This window comes from Pogona vitticeps, chromosome 4 (assembly GCF_051106095.1).
Source record: "Pogona vitticeps strain Pit_001003342236 chromosome 4, PviZW2.1, whole genome shotgun sequence".
In the NCBI taxonomy this organism is placed as follows: domain Eukaryota; kingdom Metazoa; phylum Chordata; class Lepidosauria; order Squamata; family Agamidae; genus Pogona; species Pogona vitticeps.
The window spans coordinates 226562049-226580317 of NC_135786.1; the positions used below are offsets into that span (position 1 = coordinate 226562049).

Consider the following 18269-nt stretch of genomic DNA (forward strand, 5'->3'; position numbering starts at 1 on the left):
ACCATTTTAGCCGTTATTTGGCTACCTTAAAATTTTTCTATTCATATGATGCACAGTTAATATAGTTTGCCCTGGCAATCAGTTTATTTCTTCCTCACCAGGAGGGTGGTTTTAAATTGCACTGAGATGTACTGCATCATTCCTTATCATTTCAGCATATCTGAACATTGCTGTCAATTTATTTCCTTTGTGAAGGGGTCAATTTTTGGGGCACTGTGACCATTTCATGGTAACTATGCTTATAGCTTTTCTTTTTTAAACTTTTTAAAAGGGATATTGGTAAATCAGTAAAGAGTAGCAGCCACCACCACAAAAACTACATGAATACATTGCTCAGAAGGATACAGGCTTCCCCCTGTCCTTTGAGGTTGAAAGAGGATGTGAGAAAGGGACATTTCCTGCTTTGAATGGTAAAGAAAGGGGTGTTGTATGAATGTCTCCTCTGTTTTTTAAAAAACACTGCTCTTCATAATATTTTGCAAGTCTTTTAAAACTCACTTCATCCTCCCGACATTGTGCAAAAAAGAAAAAAAATTATAGTCAAGAACTGAGAGGGAGAAATATGCAGGGAAATAAGGAAAAGGGGATGAGAGAGTAAAGGAAGGAAGGGAAAAGGGGAGGAGGAGAGAAGGCTCATACCACTCTATTAATATATCACTTTTGCAATTTTAAAAAAAGGACAAGGTAGGCCCTTATTGCCCCAAGAAACAGTAGAGAAAATGAATCAATACAAAACTAAAGAGCAGTGTAACCTGCTATAGCAGTTCAAATAAAAAGAAATGTAGCAATGCCATTCAAAGCAATGTAAACACTCCCACTGTGACTGCTGAAAAAATATATTGATACAACAGAGATATGAAAATAATTGGTATAACTTGTGTTCTTTTGGCAAGTGTGATTGAGCCCTTTGGTCTCTGTCACCTCACACATCAACAACATGCAAGTGTGTGCCTGTGTTTACCAGTTTGCAAACACAGAGGTATTCTGAGAAGCAATTTGGGTGGGCAAATCTGGAAAGAACATAAATCTATAGATAAATGGGCATAGGTCTAATATGAAGTGCTGAATATGGCTGCCGGGATGTTGAATGAGACACTTAGTCACATATCTTTTGCAATCATGCTGACTCAACTCCACTGGCCACTTATAGGCGATCAGTTCTATGTATGGTGAGTACAGTTGCATAAACTGCTGGAAAAGAATCTTGGTTTTCCTCTCTATTGCCCATGATGGAGAACTCTGGAAAGAAATGGGGTGTCCTTTGTAGGCACTGTAAGCTTTACATTTTCATTACCGACACTGTCTCTTTTCAGTACAGCAGCACTAAATGTACTTTGTCAAACTGTTCTGGAAGGGAAGAGTTATGGGCGAACACAAGTGTAAGACGAATGTTAGGCAAAATGTTGTATTTCTTTCTGTATGCCAGGACATTGTTGCAAACTATGATGCAGCATCAAATCAACTTAAATCTGATTTCTCAGGAAAACATACACAATTCTAGCCAAGGATCAGAATGCAAACTCTATGGGACATCCAGCATTTTTAATGGACTGTGTGGAAGCTTTTCATTCACCCAGAGTATTTTCACTTCCTCTGGCTTGCCCTGCCCTACCCTTCCATGGATTCCCCCATCCCGCTTATATACCTGTATAAAGTATCAGCCCTACCTTATCACTGTGTTTTTTCGAGAACTTGTTTTTTCCTCCACCAGGAATTGGGTGGGTAGGGAAAAGCCTCATAGTTAAACACAGCAATGCCTCATATTTGCTTAAACAAGGGACATGGGAGAGGCAGAATGTGTAACAACTTCATTTAGGTACAGTATTTACTCAATAGGGACGTGATGGCACTGTGGGCTAAACTGCAGAAGCCTGTGCTGCAGGGTCAGAAGACCAAGCAGTCATAAGATCGAATCCACGCGACGGAGTGAGCGCCCATCGCTTGTCCCAGCTCCCGCCAACCTAGCGGTTCGAAAGCATGCAAATGCAAGTAGATAAATAGGGACCACCTCGGTGGGAAGGTAACAGCGTTCTGTGTCTAAGTCGCACTGGCCATGTGACCATGGAAGATTGTCTTCGGACAAAACGCTGGCTCTATGGCTTGGAAACAGGGATGAGCACCGCCCCCTAGAGTCGAACACGACTGGACAAAAAAAATTGGGGAAACTTTACCTTTACCTTTACCTTATTTACTTAGTAAGGAGCAAGCTCTTGTTCATGGTAGATGCTTTTTCTGGGCCTTGTTCTGGATCCAGTTCTTTCCTTTAAAGAAAAAGAAAGTTAAGGGATCATGGCATCCCATTTTGTGGGTGTGTTAGATCAGTGGTTCTCAATGATGGTTTTCCCGCAGACATTTTGGACTTCAGCATCCCAGAACTCCTAGCCAGTATGGCCAGTGATGAGTGATGCTGGGAGATAAAGTCAAATACAGTAGACCCTGATATCCACAAGGGATTGGTTCCAAGTTTCCCTGCAGATGCTGAAAAACGTGGATTATAGCAAGAGCTATTTTAATAGTAAATGCTATACATAGCCTAGTCTCTTGCTCCCACTAGTGGCCAGTTCTGGTAATGATATAATATATATATTTCGCTAACAAAAATAGCATGGTCTCTGGCTTACTCTAATGGCCAGTTCTGGTAACTTCATCTTTAGAAGTATATATTTGTAGGATTTTTCTTTTAATATTTTAAATATTTTCAGACCATGGATAAGTGAATCAATAAATACTGATCCCATGGAATTGGGGGTCCTGCTGCATATTTGGAGGATCAAAGGCTGAGAATCAGTGTGATAGGCCAAAGATGGGGAGCCATGGTTGTTAGACTACAAACACTATAATCCCCAGCCAGCACGGTCCGTGGTCTCAGATGATGGGAGCTATTTTTCAGCAACACCTAGAGGACCAAATGTTCCCCAATCCTGCAGTGATACCGAGAGGGGAAAAGAGAAAGGATGTGGTCAGAGGGCAAGAAAAGTGCAACATCTGCACCAGAAATGATAACTTTAATGGGAATGATCTATGGGTAGAACATGGCTGCCAAAACAAGAGAAAATTGTTTATGGGCTGGGCCTTAAAAATTCAAAACTGAAAAGACTATCTGTAAACTTTAAGAAAAAAAATTAAGGGGCATGGAGAAAAAGCTTTGCAGTAATTGCATTCAATGCTTTAATAATCTAATATTGTTGAATTTCTCCTTTTGCTTATCTTAGCTTGGTTTTCTGTCTCTAGGGAATTATGGTAATGTTATTGATGGAGTGTCACCAGGAGCTGGAGGGAAAAAGAAATCCCATGAAGGAGAAGAGGAAGAAGGTGTCCCCTTGTTGCATGAAGGAACAGGAGATGCTGCACATGATGTTTCAATACCATTGGTATCTACTACACATCCTGAAAAACCAGTAATCACTGAAGGAAACAGGTAGAACCCTGAAGCTCAGTTTCCTGACCTTCTTCTGTATCCCTCTCTTTATGAATCTTCTTGAAGATTCTGGGAGATCAATTACATTAGGACTGCTGTATCTGTGGGATTAGTACTTGTGGTTTCACTTATCTGCCGTCCGAAAATATTAAATCAAACCCACCAAAATGTGTGTTTCCAAGCTGTATTACCAGAGCTGGCCACTAGAAGGAGCAAGAGCTCATGCTACACTTTCTGACATCTGTGGAGGTTGCTTGAAACTGTCCCCCCCCCCCCCCCCCGGATACTGGGGTCCTACTGTGCTGAATTGGGAAATGAGCCTTACTAAATCAGTATACTTATCGGGTAAGGAAGATGTTGGCACGTTTCTGCTACCTATTCTAGAGCAGCAACTTACAGCATAGACCACCATGCTGTTAATGAACCAATTTCTTAAGCAACAGCATTAAGGCAATTAGGCTGTTCCTGACGGGTCAAAGCAGATGCCATCCTTATCTTTTCCAGAGCTGCTCCCTTGTGGTGAAAGGCATCTCTTTGCCATAGCAAGTGATTTTCATCGCCTATGTATTCTGCATTTAGCATGTTTTGTTTTGTGATTAGTCAGTGGAAGGTAAATACAGGCTTAATTTGCAAATTGGATTGCTGAGGCACATCTCTCAAAGGAAATCCTGCTCTGGAAGGGAAAGTGGGCTAATAACTGGGAATACACATTACCGTCAAAATCTAGTATGATCCTGAATCAGTGAGATTTAAGCCTTTTATAAGTATATTCCTATTGGAGGGTACAGAGGCAAAAGCAACGTGAATTTGTGGACTTCAACCCTTTGAGACTTAGAATGATTACCTGAGGACACTCCTTTCCTTTGTAAAGCAATCACCTCTATGCTTTTTTCTAAGAAAATAAGCAAGCTTGTCTTTATTAGAGAAGTAGATTTGGGTCAGGAAAGATTTTAGAAATCCTAATTCTGACTATGTTGGAGGTATCAGGGGTCAAGGCTGACCCTTTTCAAAGGCAAGTTATCTCCACCTTGGATAAGGTGACATTAGCAACTCTAAGACTATCAATCAAAAACTGGCAGGAAGTCAGCACAATGTAGAGTGGGTAAAGGACAGTCTGAAAAACCTGAGGAGGTCCTCTCTCTCTTTACTCTCCCCCATGCAAAAGCATGCATCTACTTGAGTGTTGCACCTGGACATTTCCAACAGAGCCTCCATCCATTCAAGATGATGCTCAAGAAGGATTTTAGTGTTCTAATGGTACCTGAATGTTGTTATAAGGCAGTGCCTTGTAGTGAGATTTCCCCATACCTCTGCTTTGAAACGAGGGTGTTCACAACCTGAGCTCTTTTCATATATTCAGAAAAAGAGTTCATCTGGATGTGTGAAGAGTGGACAGTGCTAGTTCCACCCTGCTCTGTTGCTCTCCACATGTGGAGAATAACAGTGTGAAGCAGAGACAGTCTGCTACATATTGAGGTGCTCTGCATCTTTAGGGACTCTTGGAAAAAAAATCCAGGGTTTCTGAGGCTCCACATGTCCCCTCTCTTTGCATTTTCATAACCTTCAGTCCTCACACACTGAGAGTAACCCTTTTCTGAATACCCGTATGAGGTTGTAGTTATAGGGTGATTCTAACGAGTTCTGTTGTACCACCCTCTTGGTTCTGTCAGGCTGTCTTTCTAAACAAGTATAGAAAACATAATTACCTTTTACAAGATTTGGAATTTTAAATCAGGCAGCAAAACCAGCAAAAATAACAGAAAACATAGGCCAAACTGGATAGATTAGATTAGGCATTCTTCATTCTCGAGAGACTATGGTAACATGCTCTGTATGGAGGACCTGGAACAGCATCTAGTGTGGCTGAGAAGGCCAATTCGAGAGTGACAATCCCTTCCACACTGAAGACAAATACAATCTGTCCCCTGTCCAGCTCCCTAATTTTGCTGCTTTCGTAACTGCCTCTTTGCCTCAGCCTGCTGGACAAGGGTCTCTTCAAAATGGGAGAGGCCGTGATGCACCGCCTGCCTCCAGGCTGAACACTCAGATGTCAAAGTTTCTCATCTGTTGAGGTTCATTCCTAACTGGATACAACGTAAATAAATACCCTTTGAGTTCCATGCACCAACAGAGTGCCAGAATATGATCTGTTTGCAGGAAACTCCTTCAGAGACTGTGTCATCCAAAGAGTCAGGAATAATTCTTAAAACATCCCTGTTTCTCAGGTTTTATAAAACCATCCAAGCCCAAAGACAAGTTATAAAACCCTACATCAAGATGCTAAGAGCCTAAATCCCACCCTTACCCCAGGTAAACAGAAATCTCTCTCCTCATTTTTCTCTCCTCCTAAAAATTGTTTAGGAGCAAATCAAAAGAACAGAAAGTCTGCTGCTGACCATGACTTTATTTATATTCATAGACAGAGGAAATATTTTGGACTCTGCTCCTTCTTCATGCACTTGAATTTTAAAGACACACACAACATGAACGAAACATGAAGATCTCTCTTGTTATCTGGACTATGGGACAGCAAGAAGGAGATGTGTGTCGTTAGTACTGAGAGTCTTCAAATAGGATTATACTGAATGATATTAAACCAATCTTATTCCCATAGTGGATGTTCTGTCCGTTATTCGACTGATTTGGGACTGATTTCTCTTCCCCTCCCCCTGCACTCTCTCTGTTGCTGGTTTGACGTCTGAAGAAAAAGAAACAATCAAGTGCAATCAGTGTTAGCGAAACCAGAATGGAAGGAAAATTGCCTCTGAGGATAGTCGTCCAAAAAAGAGATGAGAAGTGAAGGCTGCCAACAATGCAGCTGCTTTCCATCCTGACAGTGACAGAGAATGTTGATGCTGGGCTATTATCCTGGAGACACAGCTGGAAGCTTTTTATGTTTTCTCCAGATAGAAGCAGAGATATGATGAGTTGAGGTTGAAAAAAAAATAGAAAGCATTTTCAAATCTACTATTGCTCTCTATGGGTGGCCACAGGATGTATCCCATTTCTTCTTTTTCTTAAAGGCTCATATTGCTCTACTACAGAAGCAAAACTGTTTTCTACTTTGCATCTGCTCCGTTCTTCCGTGGTGCTTCCGGCCAGCTATGAGAACAGTTACAGTGCTGAAATAAATCAAATTAGATGTCAGGGTTTTGAATGCGGTTTAAAGTCACGTGGTTTGGGGGTCAGTGTGGGCATCCTCTTGGGAAAACTTTTAATCCGTTTTTAACTGTGTTGTGTATCAATTGAGGGGGCTACATGGACTTTTAGAATGGCTGCATTTGAGGCTTTGTTCTGTACCCTCTCACCCTGCCCACCTCTCACAGCAACTGCTGCTGTGGTGTTATTATTATTTATTTCTTGCAATCTGAAATAGTACTAGAATAGAATGACAGATAGAAAAAAAATTAAAACAGAGCTTTCCCTGCAGCCCAGCACACCTCCACAGAGACAAACAGACACAAAGACAGACAGACAAAAATTTGGGGCTGGAACTGAGTAGGGTTGCAAAGGAGAGGAGAAACTAAACAGGGGTTGGAACTGACTAAGCTTAAACACACACACACACACACACACACACACACACACACACACACACACACACACACACACACACACACACACACACACACACACACACACAGAAGGAGAAGGAGCATGGAAGGCATGCCAATGAGTGGCAACCCCCACAGACACGGAACTGTTAGAGGTGTTCATGCATGCCAAAATGATTCAAAATAAATTGATTTGACATCAGAGATAAAATTAATGACCCACTGGCAGAAGAGTAAAATACCTTGCTTCCAATCTAAATAACACAATTCCCCATCAGAACAATCTTCACTTCTATGTGTGTCATGTAGTCACCTTTGCTTTGTAAAGTCCACATGTGTCATAATCCAGTCTGAAAGATCTTCTTGGGTATGATTTTCTTCTAATAAAAGTAAAGGTCCTTTTTTCTTTGTCTTCCTCTACAAACCCTCTGTCCAGTATATTTTTTAAAATGGGCTGATAATGTCCCTAAGAATGCAATTTAATTAGCCGAGGGAAAGAGTGAGAATCAGCAGCATATAAGTGCATCTCTAAAGGGAAAACATTGGAAGAAAATTCAGTTTAACAGGTGGAGAATATTTTGACTAGAAGCAGAGCTTCTTTGAAAATGGCCTTCTGAAACACATTGGGACAGATAAATCTTTGCATGAACACATTGGGCTCTGTGCCTGAAAGATGATACATTTTGCACAGCCTCTAGCCTAGCTGGCCTCTGCCTCATTTCTTTCTTGAGAGCAGTTTATTTTATAAGCAGAAGGAAAAAATGTGGAGAGAAAGCAATTGCTGAGTTTGGATTCAGGAGAAAATGTCAAAGGAGACAGTTTAGATCCGCCATTGACCGCTGAATTACTACTGTCATCTGATTCACTGGACAAGTTCATCACGTTTGTGTGTGTGTGTGTGTGGGGGGGAAGAAGCAGGTATTGAGTGCTAAGAGTTTTTCCAGTGGCTTTCTACAAATCTAATGTATGCTGAAGAACATAGCCACACTGTCCCACAAATCGGTTTGCCCTATAAATATATGGAAGGAATTGGTTGGGTGCTTGCATGTTTGCAAATTGTTTCCCTTCTGTCTTGGCAAATGTTATTCTTGTTACAATATTTATTCTCAACAGCTTGGTTACCATTATTGTTGTTGTTGTGCCAATTGCCAAAGTAATTTGTTATGTTGTTGTTACTAAAGTGCTGTGTGTGACAAAAAAACACACAAACCCAAACAAAACCACAGGAAATGCTCTCTAGTTCCCTTAAGTGGCCAGTTCTGATACTGCGGTTCAGAGATGTTTATAAAAATATGGGAGATACTAAAAAATGTTTCCTTTGCCACTTAGGAATAATAACAGTATAGCATAAAACCTGAAAAGTTTATAATTCCTTTTCAAAGTAACATATGAAAGTAACTAGAGACTATCTCTACTAACAATTTAGTTATCTCTGCTTGGATATACTAATCTACTGTACTAGTTTTATTTTCTCCCACATTAACATTCTGAAGTTTGTGTAGAAAATTTATGAATCTTAGTAAATTTGCTTTTTTAGTGAAGGAAAATCTCACCCACCCTCACTCATAACTAATACTTGGTTTAATTGGAACAATGTACCTCAGCTTGTGTCTGCTAACCAATATTTCATTTGCACTGGCTTGCATATCACTTCAGAAGCTCATTTCAAAATATTACTGGATTTTTATCTCTTTCAACAGAAATTATTATTACTTGCCGTACGATGAGAAAAAGCCCTGTATTTATATAAAAAGTTTCTGGGGTGACCAGACCTTTAGACTGTATTTCTCCAACATTCTTGAGAAAATGGCAGCTCTCTTGGTAAGTCAACTGGACTATCAAAGCATAAGTGGCACACAGAGAATGTGTTTTTTTGAAATGTCCTCATTCAAACCAATTACTAAGTTTTTGTGGGCATTTATTCTACACATGAGAAGTGGGTCTTGTTGAATTGACTTGTTTGAATACAGTTGTATACAATGACTTGAATGCTAATTTATGTGGTCAATACCTTCTTCCTCACACTTTATGTTCTGCAAGAGCCTGAGAGAAGCTCAGCCTTGACTGGAGGGGGGGGAGCCCTTTAACTTTGTAAATGTATCATGTATACCACACGATTATTTCAGGTTTTCCAGTTTTTGTTCTGTGCATGCCCTCTTCTTTAAAATTGAGCTATAGACTAATTCTGTTGCAATCTGTGAAGTTGTGAGGTAGGTGGGTCTCTCTCTCTCTCTCTCTCTCTCTCTCTCATACTTTAGGATAAACCTTCACTAATCTTTGTTAGGGGTTTTGTTAAGCAATCAATGATACCCATGGAACCGTTATACAAGTTTCCATATTTAAGCTTTTTGAAATAAAGAAATGTAGGTTTGGTCAGGTGAAGTTCATTCCTATTATCCCTGCCATCTTCCTCAAACAATCAACGAGGCCAAGGACCTTTCCAGCAGGGCACGGAGGAAGACGCTTTGAACAGAAGGAGAGCTATTCTGTAGGAAATCACAAGGAACACTCCCGATAAGACCTCGTTTCAGCAGCCGGCCCTGTCTGGGCGCTTGCTAAGCAGCTCTACTTTCTGGTTGATCTTCAAGGCTCTACTTTGGATTGGATAAGGAGTCATTTCCCTGCTCCTGAGCAAGCCTCAAGGACAGACAGCCTCCTAATCTTTAGACAAGTCCAGGCTCCTTAGGTCCAAGAAGTCATTTTTGTGGATATAGAGTGAGCTGTTTTTCATCTTTCACTTTGGGGGGGAGGGTATCAGTATTGGCTGATACCCTCTGCACCCTGTAAATACTAGAACAGAAATATAATCCACCTCTTTGTCTAAAGTAAACAAATAAAATCCCATAATATTTTTGAATTAAGCCTGCCAATGGTAGATAGGGGGATGTGCAGGGACCTGGTGATTAATGCTTTTCCTATTGGTTTCTCTCCCCTCCCCCTTTCCAGTATTAAAATAGAAACCTAGGAATAAAGTACAGATTCCTGCACCACTTCTCATTATCCAGGCAGAAAAGTGCAGGAGGGAAGTTTTGATTACAAGCCTGCCCCATGGGAGAAGGGTTAGACAACTCCATCCTAACATTTCTCCTTCTATCCAGTTATGAACCCCTCCCATTGTCAGTGTTACACCTCCCCCTCCAAGAAATCGCAAAATGGATCATTTGTCTCTTATCATCCCATGCATTTTCATTTTTCTATAAAAATGGGAGAATTCTGCCAAGCCTGTGCCTATCTTGTTGAAAACAAAGGAACCAAATATTGTATATATTTTTCTTAAAAATTTACTGTTATTTTATTTTACAGAGTGAATGGGTAGGTGGGTGAAAGTATTCAGCCCTGATTACATTTAAAATAGAGCTGGTGTCAGAAATCAGGTCCCCTCAAAAGATGTCAAACTTTTTTGTATTAAGATCTTGGCAATGAACACCCACTTGCTGAGACCTCTCCATTAATTAAAATAAACTATTTTGAATCGACAATGAACTTAAGAACTAATACATTCATTTCTCGGTTGAAAACATGCTCTGCGTGCCAATTACTAGGCACCAATTATCCTTGATCACTCATGCTAATTACTCGGTGAAGGCTTTCTCCCATTAATTGCATTAATTCAAAGCACTTTTTGCCCCGTTGGTTGACATTGGTTGACATTTAGATGTCCTTTGCATAAACTGTCCTTTTTCCACCTGGGTTAGGAAGAAGGTTTACAACACGTCAAAGATTTAATCAAAGTTTCGGAGATGGAATCAGAAGAAAAAATGAGGTCCACTCTCACTGATTTTATCACCCAAAGTAGGTAAGGATATCTACAGAAGGAACGCACAATATATTTTATAAATGGGAAGCAGTTCCCATGGAGCAGGTAAGGAATTACAGTGGTGTCCCACATAGCGACAATAATCCGTTCTGAAAAAATCATTGCTATACGGATTCGTCACTATACGGGGCAAAAAAGCCCATAGGAACGCATTAAAACACGTTTAATGCGTTCCTGTGGGCAAAAAACTCACCGTTATGTGGAAATCCTCCATGCGGCCGCCATTTTTGCTGCCCAGTAAGCGAGGAAAGGGCGCGAAAACACAGCGGGTGGCTATTTTCTTTACCCAGTGGCCATTCTGGAACCGCTGATCAGCTGTTTTTTAAAACATTGTTATGCGATAATCGGTAAGCAAAACGCTTACCGATCATCGCAAAGTGATATTTTCCCATTTAAAACATTGTTATGCGATTGCTTTTGTGATGGCAAAAACTCAATCGCTATGTGGATTCATCGTTAAACGAATCGCTCGTTATGCGGGGCACCACTGTAATGCTAGGCATGAAAGTGGCTATGTTTAGAGATGGACAGGTCAGGTTGTCTGTGAATGTCCAAGTCTTCCTTCCCAAATCCATGCTTCCATGTCTTCACTCATGAGTTTGTTCTGTTTCAGTTCAGAAACAATCTTCGTTATGTAAGCCGCCCCGAGTAGACTTTGTCTAGAGGGACGGGGTATAAGTCCAAAAAAAGTAAAAAGTAAAAGTAAAGTTAAAAAGCAAAACAAAATCCCAACAGAGGGCCTTCTCTGTTGCTGCTCCCAGACTCTGGAACTCCCTCCCACAGGAAGCCAGGCTGGCCTCACCTTGGCAAAGACCTTTCTCTTCAGGCAGGCTTTTCCATAGTAACTAGCTGTTTTAAAACATTGGGATGGTTTGTATTTTTGTTGCTTTTAACTCTAGTTTAGTAATGCTGTTACCTAACATTTTTAATATAATGTTTATTTATTTCTTTTAAAATATTAGAATAATCTACTGTTTTCAGCTTTGAATACAGTTTACTTTTAAATGATGTAGGCTGCATTGGGTCCTTTTTAAGGAGAAAGCTGAGATAAAATGTTTTAAATAAAATAAAGAAATAAATTATTCTGCCTGTGAATATTTTAATGTATTTTAATGTAAAACTATGAATATTGGTACACATATCCCCCTAAATGTGCATTTCTGTGCACATATTTTACATTAGAAGGCATTAAACCTTCCATGGGGACGTATCTTCAAAGTGTAATGTAGACTGATTGGGAAGTCAGTATAAAATGTAGATTTATTTGGAAATTGAAGCTGAAATATACATTTTAAAAATATTTATTTATTTATTTATTTATTTCATTTCATTTCATTTCATTTCATTTCATTTGTATACCCCCCCATGCACTATTCTGGGTGGTTTATAGCATGTTGAAAAAGAACACCACAATAACAATGAAGCTATAAATAAAACAGATAAATAAAATAAATAACAGCAGGAGGCATATTAACAGGAAGGACAAGAGACATGAGATCATGAGGGCTGCTATGAAAGGCCTCTGAAGCCTCGTGATGCAGTGGTTAAAGTGCAGTACTACAGCCCAAGCTCTGCTTACAACCTGGGTTCAATCCCAGGTAGACAACTCAAGGTTCAATCAGCCTTCCATCTTTCTGAGCTCATTAAATTGAGTAAATAGCTTGCTGGAGGGGAACAATGTGTAGTCTCCATGATTAAATTGTAAACTGCCCAGAGAGTGCTTTGCATGCTATAGGGTGGTATATAAGTAGCACACTTTGGTTTGGTTTGCTCTCTAACAAGCAAACTTTTGAGACACCTTTTACAAGGAGGGAGGGAGCCTTTCTTTAACTGAGAACCATATTGCAGAATTTGGGAAAGTGTGAAAACTGAACAAATACTGTTAGTCCAGGAACTACAAATCCAGCCTGTTTGCTTAAAAACACAAAAACCTTTGAGGTTCTGTAGTTATATCACAGTAACTTGCCTGAACAGCATATCCTGTAATAAATGCAGAAGTAATTGCCTTTGGCTGCAGCATTATACAATGAAACTATATTCGATTCTGTTTCCTTAGCTCATTTTTCAGTGATTCATTATTATATTACTTACCAAGCTTTGGGGATTGTCAGAAGAACACACTGTACACTGGAAATGATCAGTGACATCCTATGCAAATATATTATGCAAAAATCTGGATGGTCAATGTGCATACAAAAGACTTTACTCATTCAAACCTTTATTGTGTGCAGGGGATATGATGTAAAATAGCCACGTATTACTCCCAAGCTAATTAATTTGATATCTACATATTACCATACAAATTGTAATTCTGCTTTTTTGTATTTCTCACAACTATAAATGATGCCTCCATTTTAATATAATATTATGGACCTGAAGTCTTAATATCTTCTGGTTAATCTGGTATATAAATGAATGTGCTGTGAGAGAATCATTATCCATCATTATGAAGTTATCATCTTTTACAGACTTAAAAAAACTTGCTTTGTCTCTTCATTCAAGGGCCTTCATTGCAAATGCTGAAAAGAAATCTAAGCAGATGAATAGGACAGCTTTGGACAAAAAGAGGATGACGTTGTGTAAGCAAGAACTGGTAAGTGAAATATGCCTGGGTTCTTCCTGCAATGTGCAGTTTACTGTGTCTGTGCTTTACATCTTTCTCATAAATCAGTGGTTCCCAATCTTAAATTCCCAGATGTTCTTAGACTAAAACTCCTAGAAGCCTTCACCGCTAGCTGTGCTGGCCAGGATTTCTGGAGTTATAGTCCAAGAACATCTGGGGACCCAAAATCAGGAAGCACTGTTGTAAATGACAGCCATGCTATGGCATACAGAGGTGCCTCGCCGTATGACCATAATCTGTTCCAGAAGATGGATGTAACTCAAAATGGTCGTAAGTCGAAGCACTATTTCCCATAGGAATGCATTGAAATGCAATTAATCTGTTCTGGCCAAAGGACAAAAATCACACACACAAAAAAATCACTGCATGACTCATTGGAAACATGATTAATCCCTTTCGGCCGAAGGGGGGGGGGGGAGAAAGAAAAGCAATCAACCGTGCAAGGCCCATCGGAAATGCACAGAAAACAAACAGATCAGATCAGAAATGCACAGAGAACAAAGGGGGCAGGTCGGAAATGCAAAGAAAACAAAGGAAAAAGCAAGGGAATCATGCAGGACACATCGGAAATGGGGGAAAACTCCAAAAAAGCAACCAACCCCCCCAAGACCCATTGGAAATGGGGAAGGGAAGAAGCCAAGAAAGAAACAAACCCCCAAGACCCATCACAGCAGAGAAACATAACCCCCCCAGCTCAAAACCACACTGCAAAAACACCCATTAACAGTTTTTTAAAAAGCAGAAAACAGCACCTTACCTTACAAGGCAGTCCGAAGCCTCCCTGCAAACACACACACACAAACATTCCCAGAAGCAGAAGGAGGCAGTCTGAAGCCTCCTCTGACACACGCTCTCTAACTGCTGGGACGAAAGAGCTACAAAGAAGCAGCCTTGGCGCCACCTACAGTTAGAAATTTGAATTTCCCGCCTTTCCCCCCTGCCTCTTTCTGTTCATGAAAGCTCCAGTCACAAATAGAAGCAAAATTTTGCGGCTGGAGCTGGGCGTAACTTGAAATAGTGGTAAGTGGTGACGTTCATAAGTCGAGGCACCACTGTACATGCCCTGCAAGTATGACATGCCTTCTCCTGCCAGTTCTACCTGGCATGGATTAGTCATCAGCCACCTTTTGGAATGGCAGTAGCAACTCTGGCAACTGAGTGCCTTTTCTAATCACTTGTTCCTGCTGCTCACCAGCTTGCTCAGCAGAGTGCCTGTAAATATAAAAATGCCCTTTTAAGGGAAAATGGTCTTTTGATTCGTGGTGGCTTTCTGGTTCCTCAATAGAATGATCTGGTGCGACACAAAATACAAGAGGTGGAGCATTTGGGTTCTAGAGTTTTCAACCTTTGGAATTCCAGATGTTTTCTACTGCAGTTCAAAGAATTGTTGATAGCTAGCCATGCTGAGCAGAGCTTCTGGGCATTGGTCCAACAGCATCCAAGGTTGCAAGTCAAGGCTGAAAAGCATGGTTCTAGATCACGTTGTAGCACTTTCCTGCTATTCAAATAAGGAGCAATGTAAATGTCTGAGTCAGGGAATTCACATGGTGTGTGTGATGAGACAGTAGTGGACTTCCACCCACCACATGCATATAGAACAGAGACCCCCTTGGTTTGGAGGCTAACATCTTGTGGTGGCTTTCCAGCTTTCGTATGTGCCCCTCATTCTAAAAGGTTAAAACTCTCCACTGAAGGCTCGTTGCTAATCCTAAGAATTTTAAACTAGCATGTTTTTGCTAATTTGGTCCCATCATTTTGCATTTGATCCTGTCCACCAGGACTTCTTCGGTGTTAAATTTGACCTTTGCTTTAAAGGGCATGGGGAGAGAAGCCAGGTGGCAAACTCTACTTCATAAAGATAGCTTTGGTTCCTACTAAGTCTTGGAAGCATCACATTAAAAATGCATTGGGAAAATATACAGATCTTGTTCATCCAGATCTCTTTCCCTTTCCAGATATTGGACTCTGGATGGAAAAATCTGTCATCTTCGTTTTCTCTTTCCTTCAGTTTTTTTCAACCCTCATGTGCTTTCTGTGCTGCAGGTGAAGAAATTTGCGGGTTTGGCTAAATTAATCAAATTTGGTTTGGGACATCATTTCATGGCCGAACTTCCAACAGGGGCTGCCTGTTCTACCTGTACAATCTAGGCTGTATGGTGAAGGACATTAACCCTGAGGGAGGCTCGAAAGGAGAAAACAAGGAACCGGGCCTTCTTGGTGGTTGCTCCTTGGCTTTGGAATGAGTTGCCATCTGAAATTCACCTGGCCCCTTCTCTGGCAATCTTTAGGAAGTCCCTCAAATTTTTTTTTTATTCTGGACGGCTTTCCAAAATTTGCCATCTGACTAGCCCACTGAGACGATTAGCCTATCATATTTAACTGCTGCTTGTTTTTAAATGTGATGTTCATTTAAATTTAAATTTTCTATTTTAAATACGTTTATGGTATTAGATGATGTTGTCATTACTGTATACCGCCCAGAGTGACCATTGGTTAGATGGGCAGTGAATGAATGAATGAATGAATGAATGAATGAATGAATGAATGAATGAATGAATGAATGAATGAATGAATGAACGAACTGAAATTCTGTCCCCTTTCCTCGGGCAAAATCCAGCCGTTCGTAGCATGGAAAGAGCCATGTTGTATCTGCCTGATCAAACTGAAAAGCTAAGGTTTCCTGTCTACAGTAGCTCATCCTGCTAGACAAACCAGCTGCCTTAGATGGGATGGGCATAACTGAAAAAACTCTGACTGATCACAAAACAGCTTGTGTATCACCATTTTGGGGTACGCTTTTGGCATCCCAGAGAAATTAAGCATGTACACAAAGCTCTTTTTGATATCAGCATGATCTATCTTGCCTTCAAAGACCAAAAGAAAGAAGCTGCCATGAGCACACCCAGTTCGTATTATTTAATTACAATGGTTTCCAGTGCTGGCTGCTCAAACATTCAGGCGTGTGTCACTGAATGCTAAGCAGTTCAATGATAAGAAATCAAATGGTGCACATAGTACATAACGTATTTTTACTATGGTTTTGTATCATTTATTTATTTCCATGCATTTCCATTTCTACTTAACTGTGCCCAAGTGGCTTACAACATATTAAATGAAAAGCATTAAATGCCAATAATAATATGAAAACTGCAGTCGTAACCAGAGTATCAGTAAGTACATGAATAAAAACCCAAATCCAGTATAACATTGGCTTCATTCTTCATGTGTATACAGAATTAAGTGAATGATAAAAAGAAAGTAATGTTCTTGAAAGTGGTGGAACCTTTTTTTTCAATGGTTTTACAAAGTGGCAGGTAGGAATAGATGTAAATAAGATCTTGTGGTATCTGATCTGTCCTGTTGTGATTGTGGTGGTGGAACTCTCTAGTTCTAGTACTTACCAGTGATGGAAAGTTGTGCTTGAAGCATCTGAAATATAGCAATATTTTCTTTTACATTCTAGTACATAGTGAGAATTACTATTGGTGTACATCAGGCTTGGGCAGCTTATTTCTACATCTGGAAGACCACAAATTATCTACCCTGGTGTACATAAAATGATACTTTGAGCCCTAAGCTTGCTCCTAATCAAGTGCAATTATAGAGCAAGGAAATGTTGTTTTGTGATCCTACACACCCCATCTCCTGGTCTATATGTGTCTAAGAGCCTTGTGTTTAAAACTGCAGTACTGCAGTCAAGATGACTGAGTTCAGTCCCAAGGAGTTCAGATAGCCAGCTCAGGGCTGATTCAGCTTTCCATCCTTCCAAAGTTGGTAAATTGAGTTCCCAGCTTGCTGTGGGAAATGTGTAGTCTGTATAATTGAACTGTAAATCACCCAGAGAGTGCTTTAAGCACTATCAGGCAGTATATAACTAACACACTTTATACACAATTGTTTAATCAAGCTGAAACCAGATCTGTAACTCAGATAATAATATGCAGAGCCTCCTTTCTGCAACTGATAGTGGTTGGCGGCTTTAAAAACATGTTATCCATTTTGGTTTGGTAGGAAGCAATGTCCAAAGATGCCAAAGGAATTATCCAGCAACAGAAGAAGAAGATTCCAGTAGACGAGATGATGCGAGAGACCCAGAACTATATTGAGAAGATTCGCTTCTTGGTAGATGAGGTAACTCATCTAGTTTTCTGGAAAAGCTGTTAGAAACCATTTTCCAAACATGCCCTTGTGTCTCACGTGTTTCATAGAATCACAGAATAATTGAGCTGGAAGGGACTTATAAGGCCATCGCGTCCAACCCCCTGCTCAATGCAGGAATCCAAATCAAAGCAGATCTGAGAGACGGTTGCTCAATTTTCTCTTGAATGCCTCCAGCATTTCTTAGTTTTTCACAATAGCAATACCAAAGACTTACTTGTAGAATATCTTCGATTGGACGTGCCACTATGGATGATCTATCACTATGGATGACTATGGGCATAATCATAAAATTCCTCATTCTTGGTCATTTTCCAAATCTGGGAAGGCTGAGTCTCTCTCATGAGACTTTGACCTGAGCCTGCAAAATCTCTTACCTTCTTGTAAAAATTAGATGCTGTTAATTTCCTCCTTCCCCCTTTTTTTGTCCATACTTCTGCACAGGAAACTGCTAAATTCTGTTCAGTTTGTTGCCCTTTCTGTGAATCCTTTTTTTTTGCCCATGGTTCTGCAAGGAAAAGATGCCATTCTGTGCAGGAACTGTAAGAACCCCAGACTGGTATTTCACAAGGAAGTATTCCATTCCATGTGAATCCTGTATAAGAAAGATACTATTCTACACAGGAGTTATAATAATCCTGCACAGTGTAGCATTTTGTCTGCCCTTTCCAGGCAAATCCTGTACAGGAAATGTGCCAT

The 18269-nt window shown here is 40.3% G+C and overlaps 1 protein-coding gene and 1 long non-coding RNA gene across 2 annotated transcripts in view; both read left to right on the forward strand.

Moving 5' to 3' along the window:
- The window catches only part of LOC144588586 (uncharacterized), a 404395-nt gene that overhangs the window by 220223 nt on the left and 165903 nt on the right, over positions 1–18269 (forward strand). The gene's annotated exons all lie outside the window — the stretch shown is intronic.
- FER1L6 (fer-1 like family member 6) overlaps positions 1–18269 on the forward strand; it is a 118653-nt gene that overhangs the window by 49549 nt on the left and 50835 nt on the right. The window contains exons 13-17 of the mRNA XM_072999299.2: positions 3232–3418; positions 8673–8793; positions 10668–10768; positions 13292–13382; positions 17424–17543. Coding sequence (XP_072855400.2) covers positions 3232–3418; positions 8673–8793; positions 10668–10768; positions 13292–13382; positions 17424–17543 — 620 coding nt within the window. The remainder of the gene's footprint in view (positions 1–3231; positions 3419–8672; positions 8794–10667; positions 10769–13291; positions 13383–17423; positions 17544–18269) is intronic.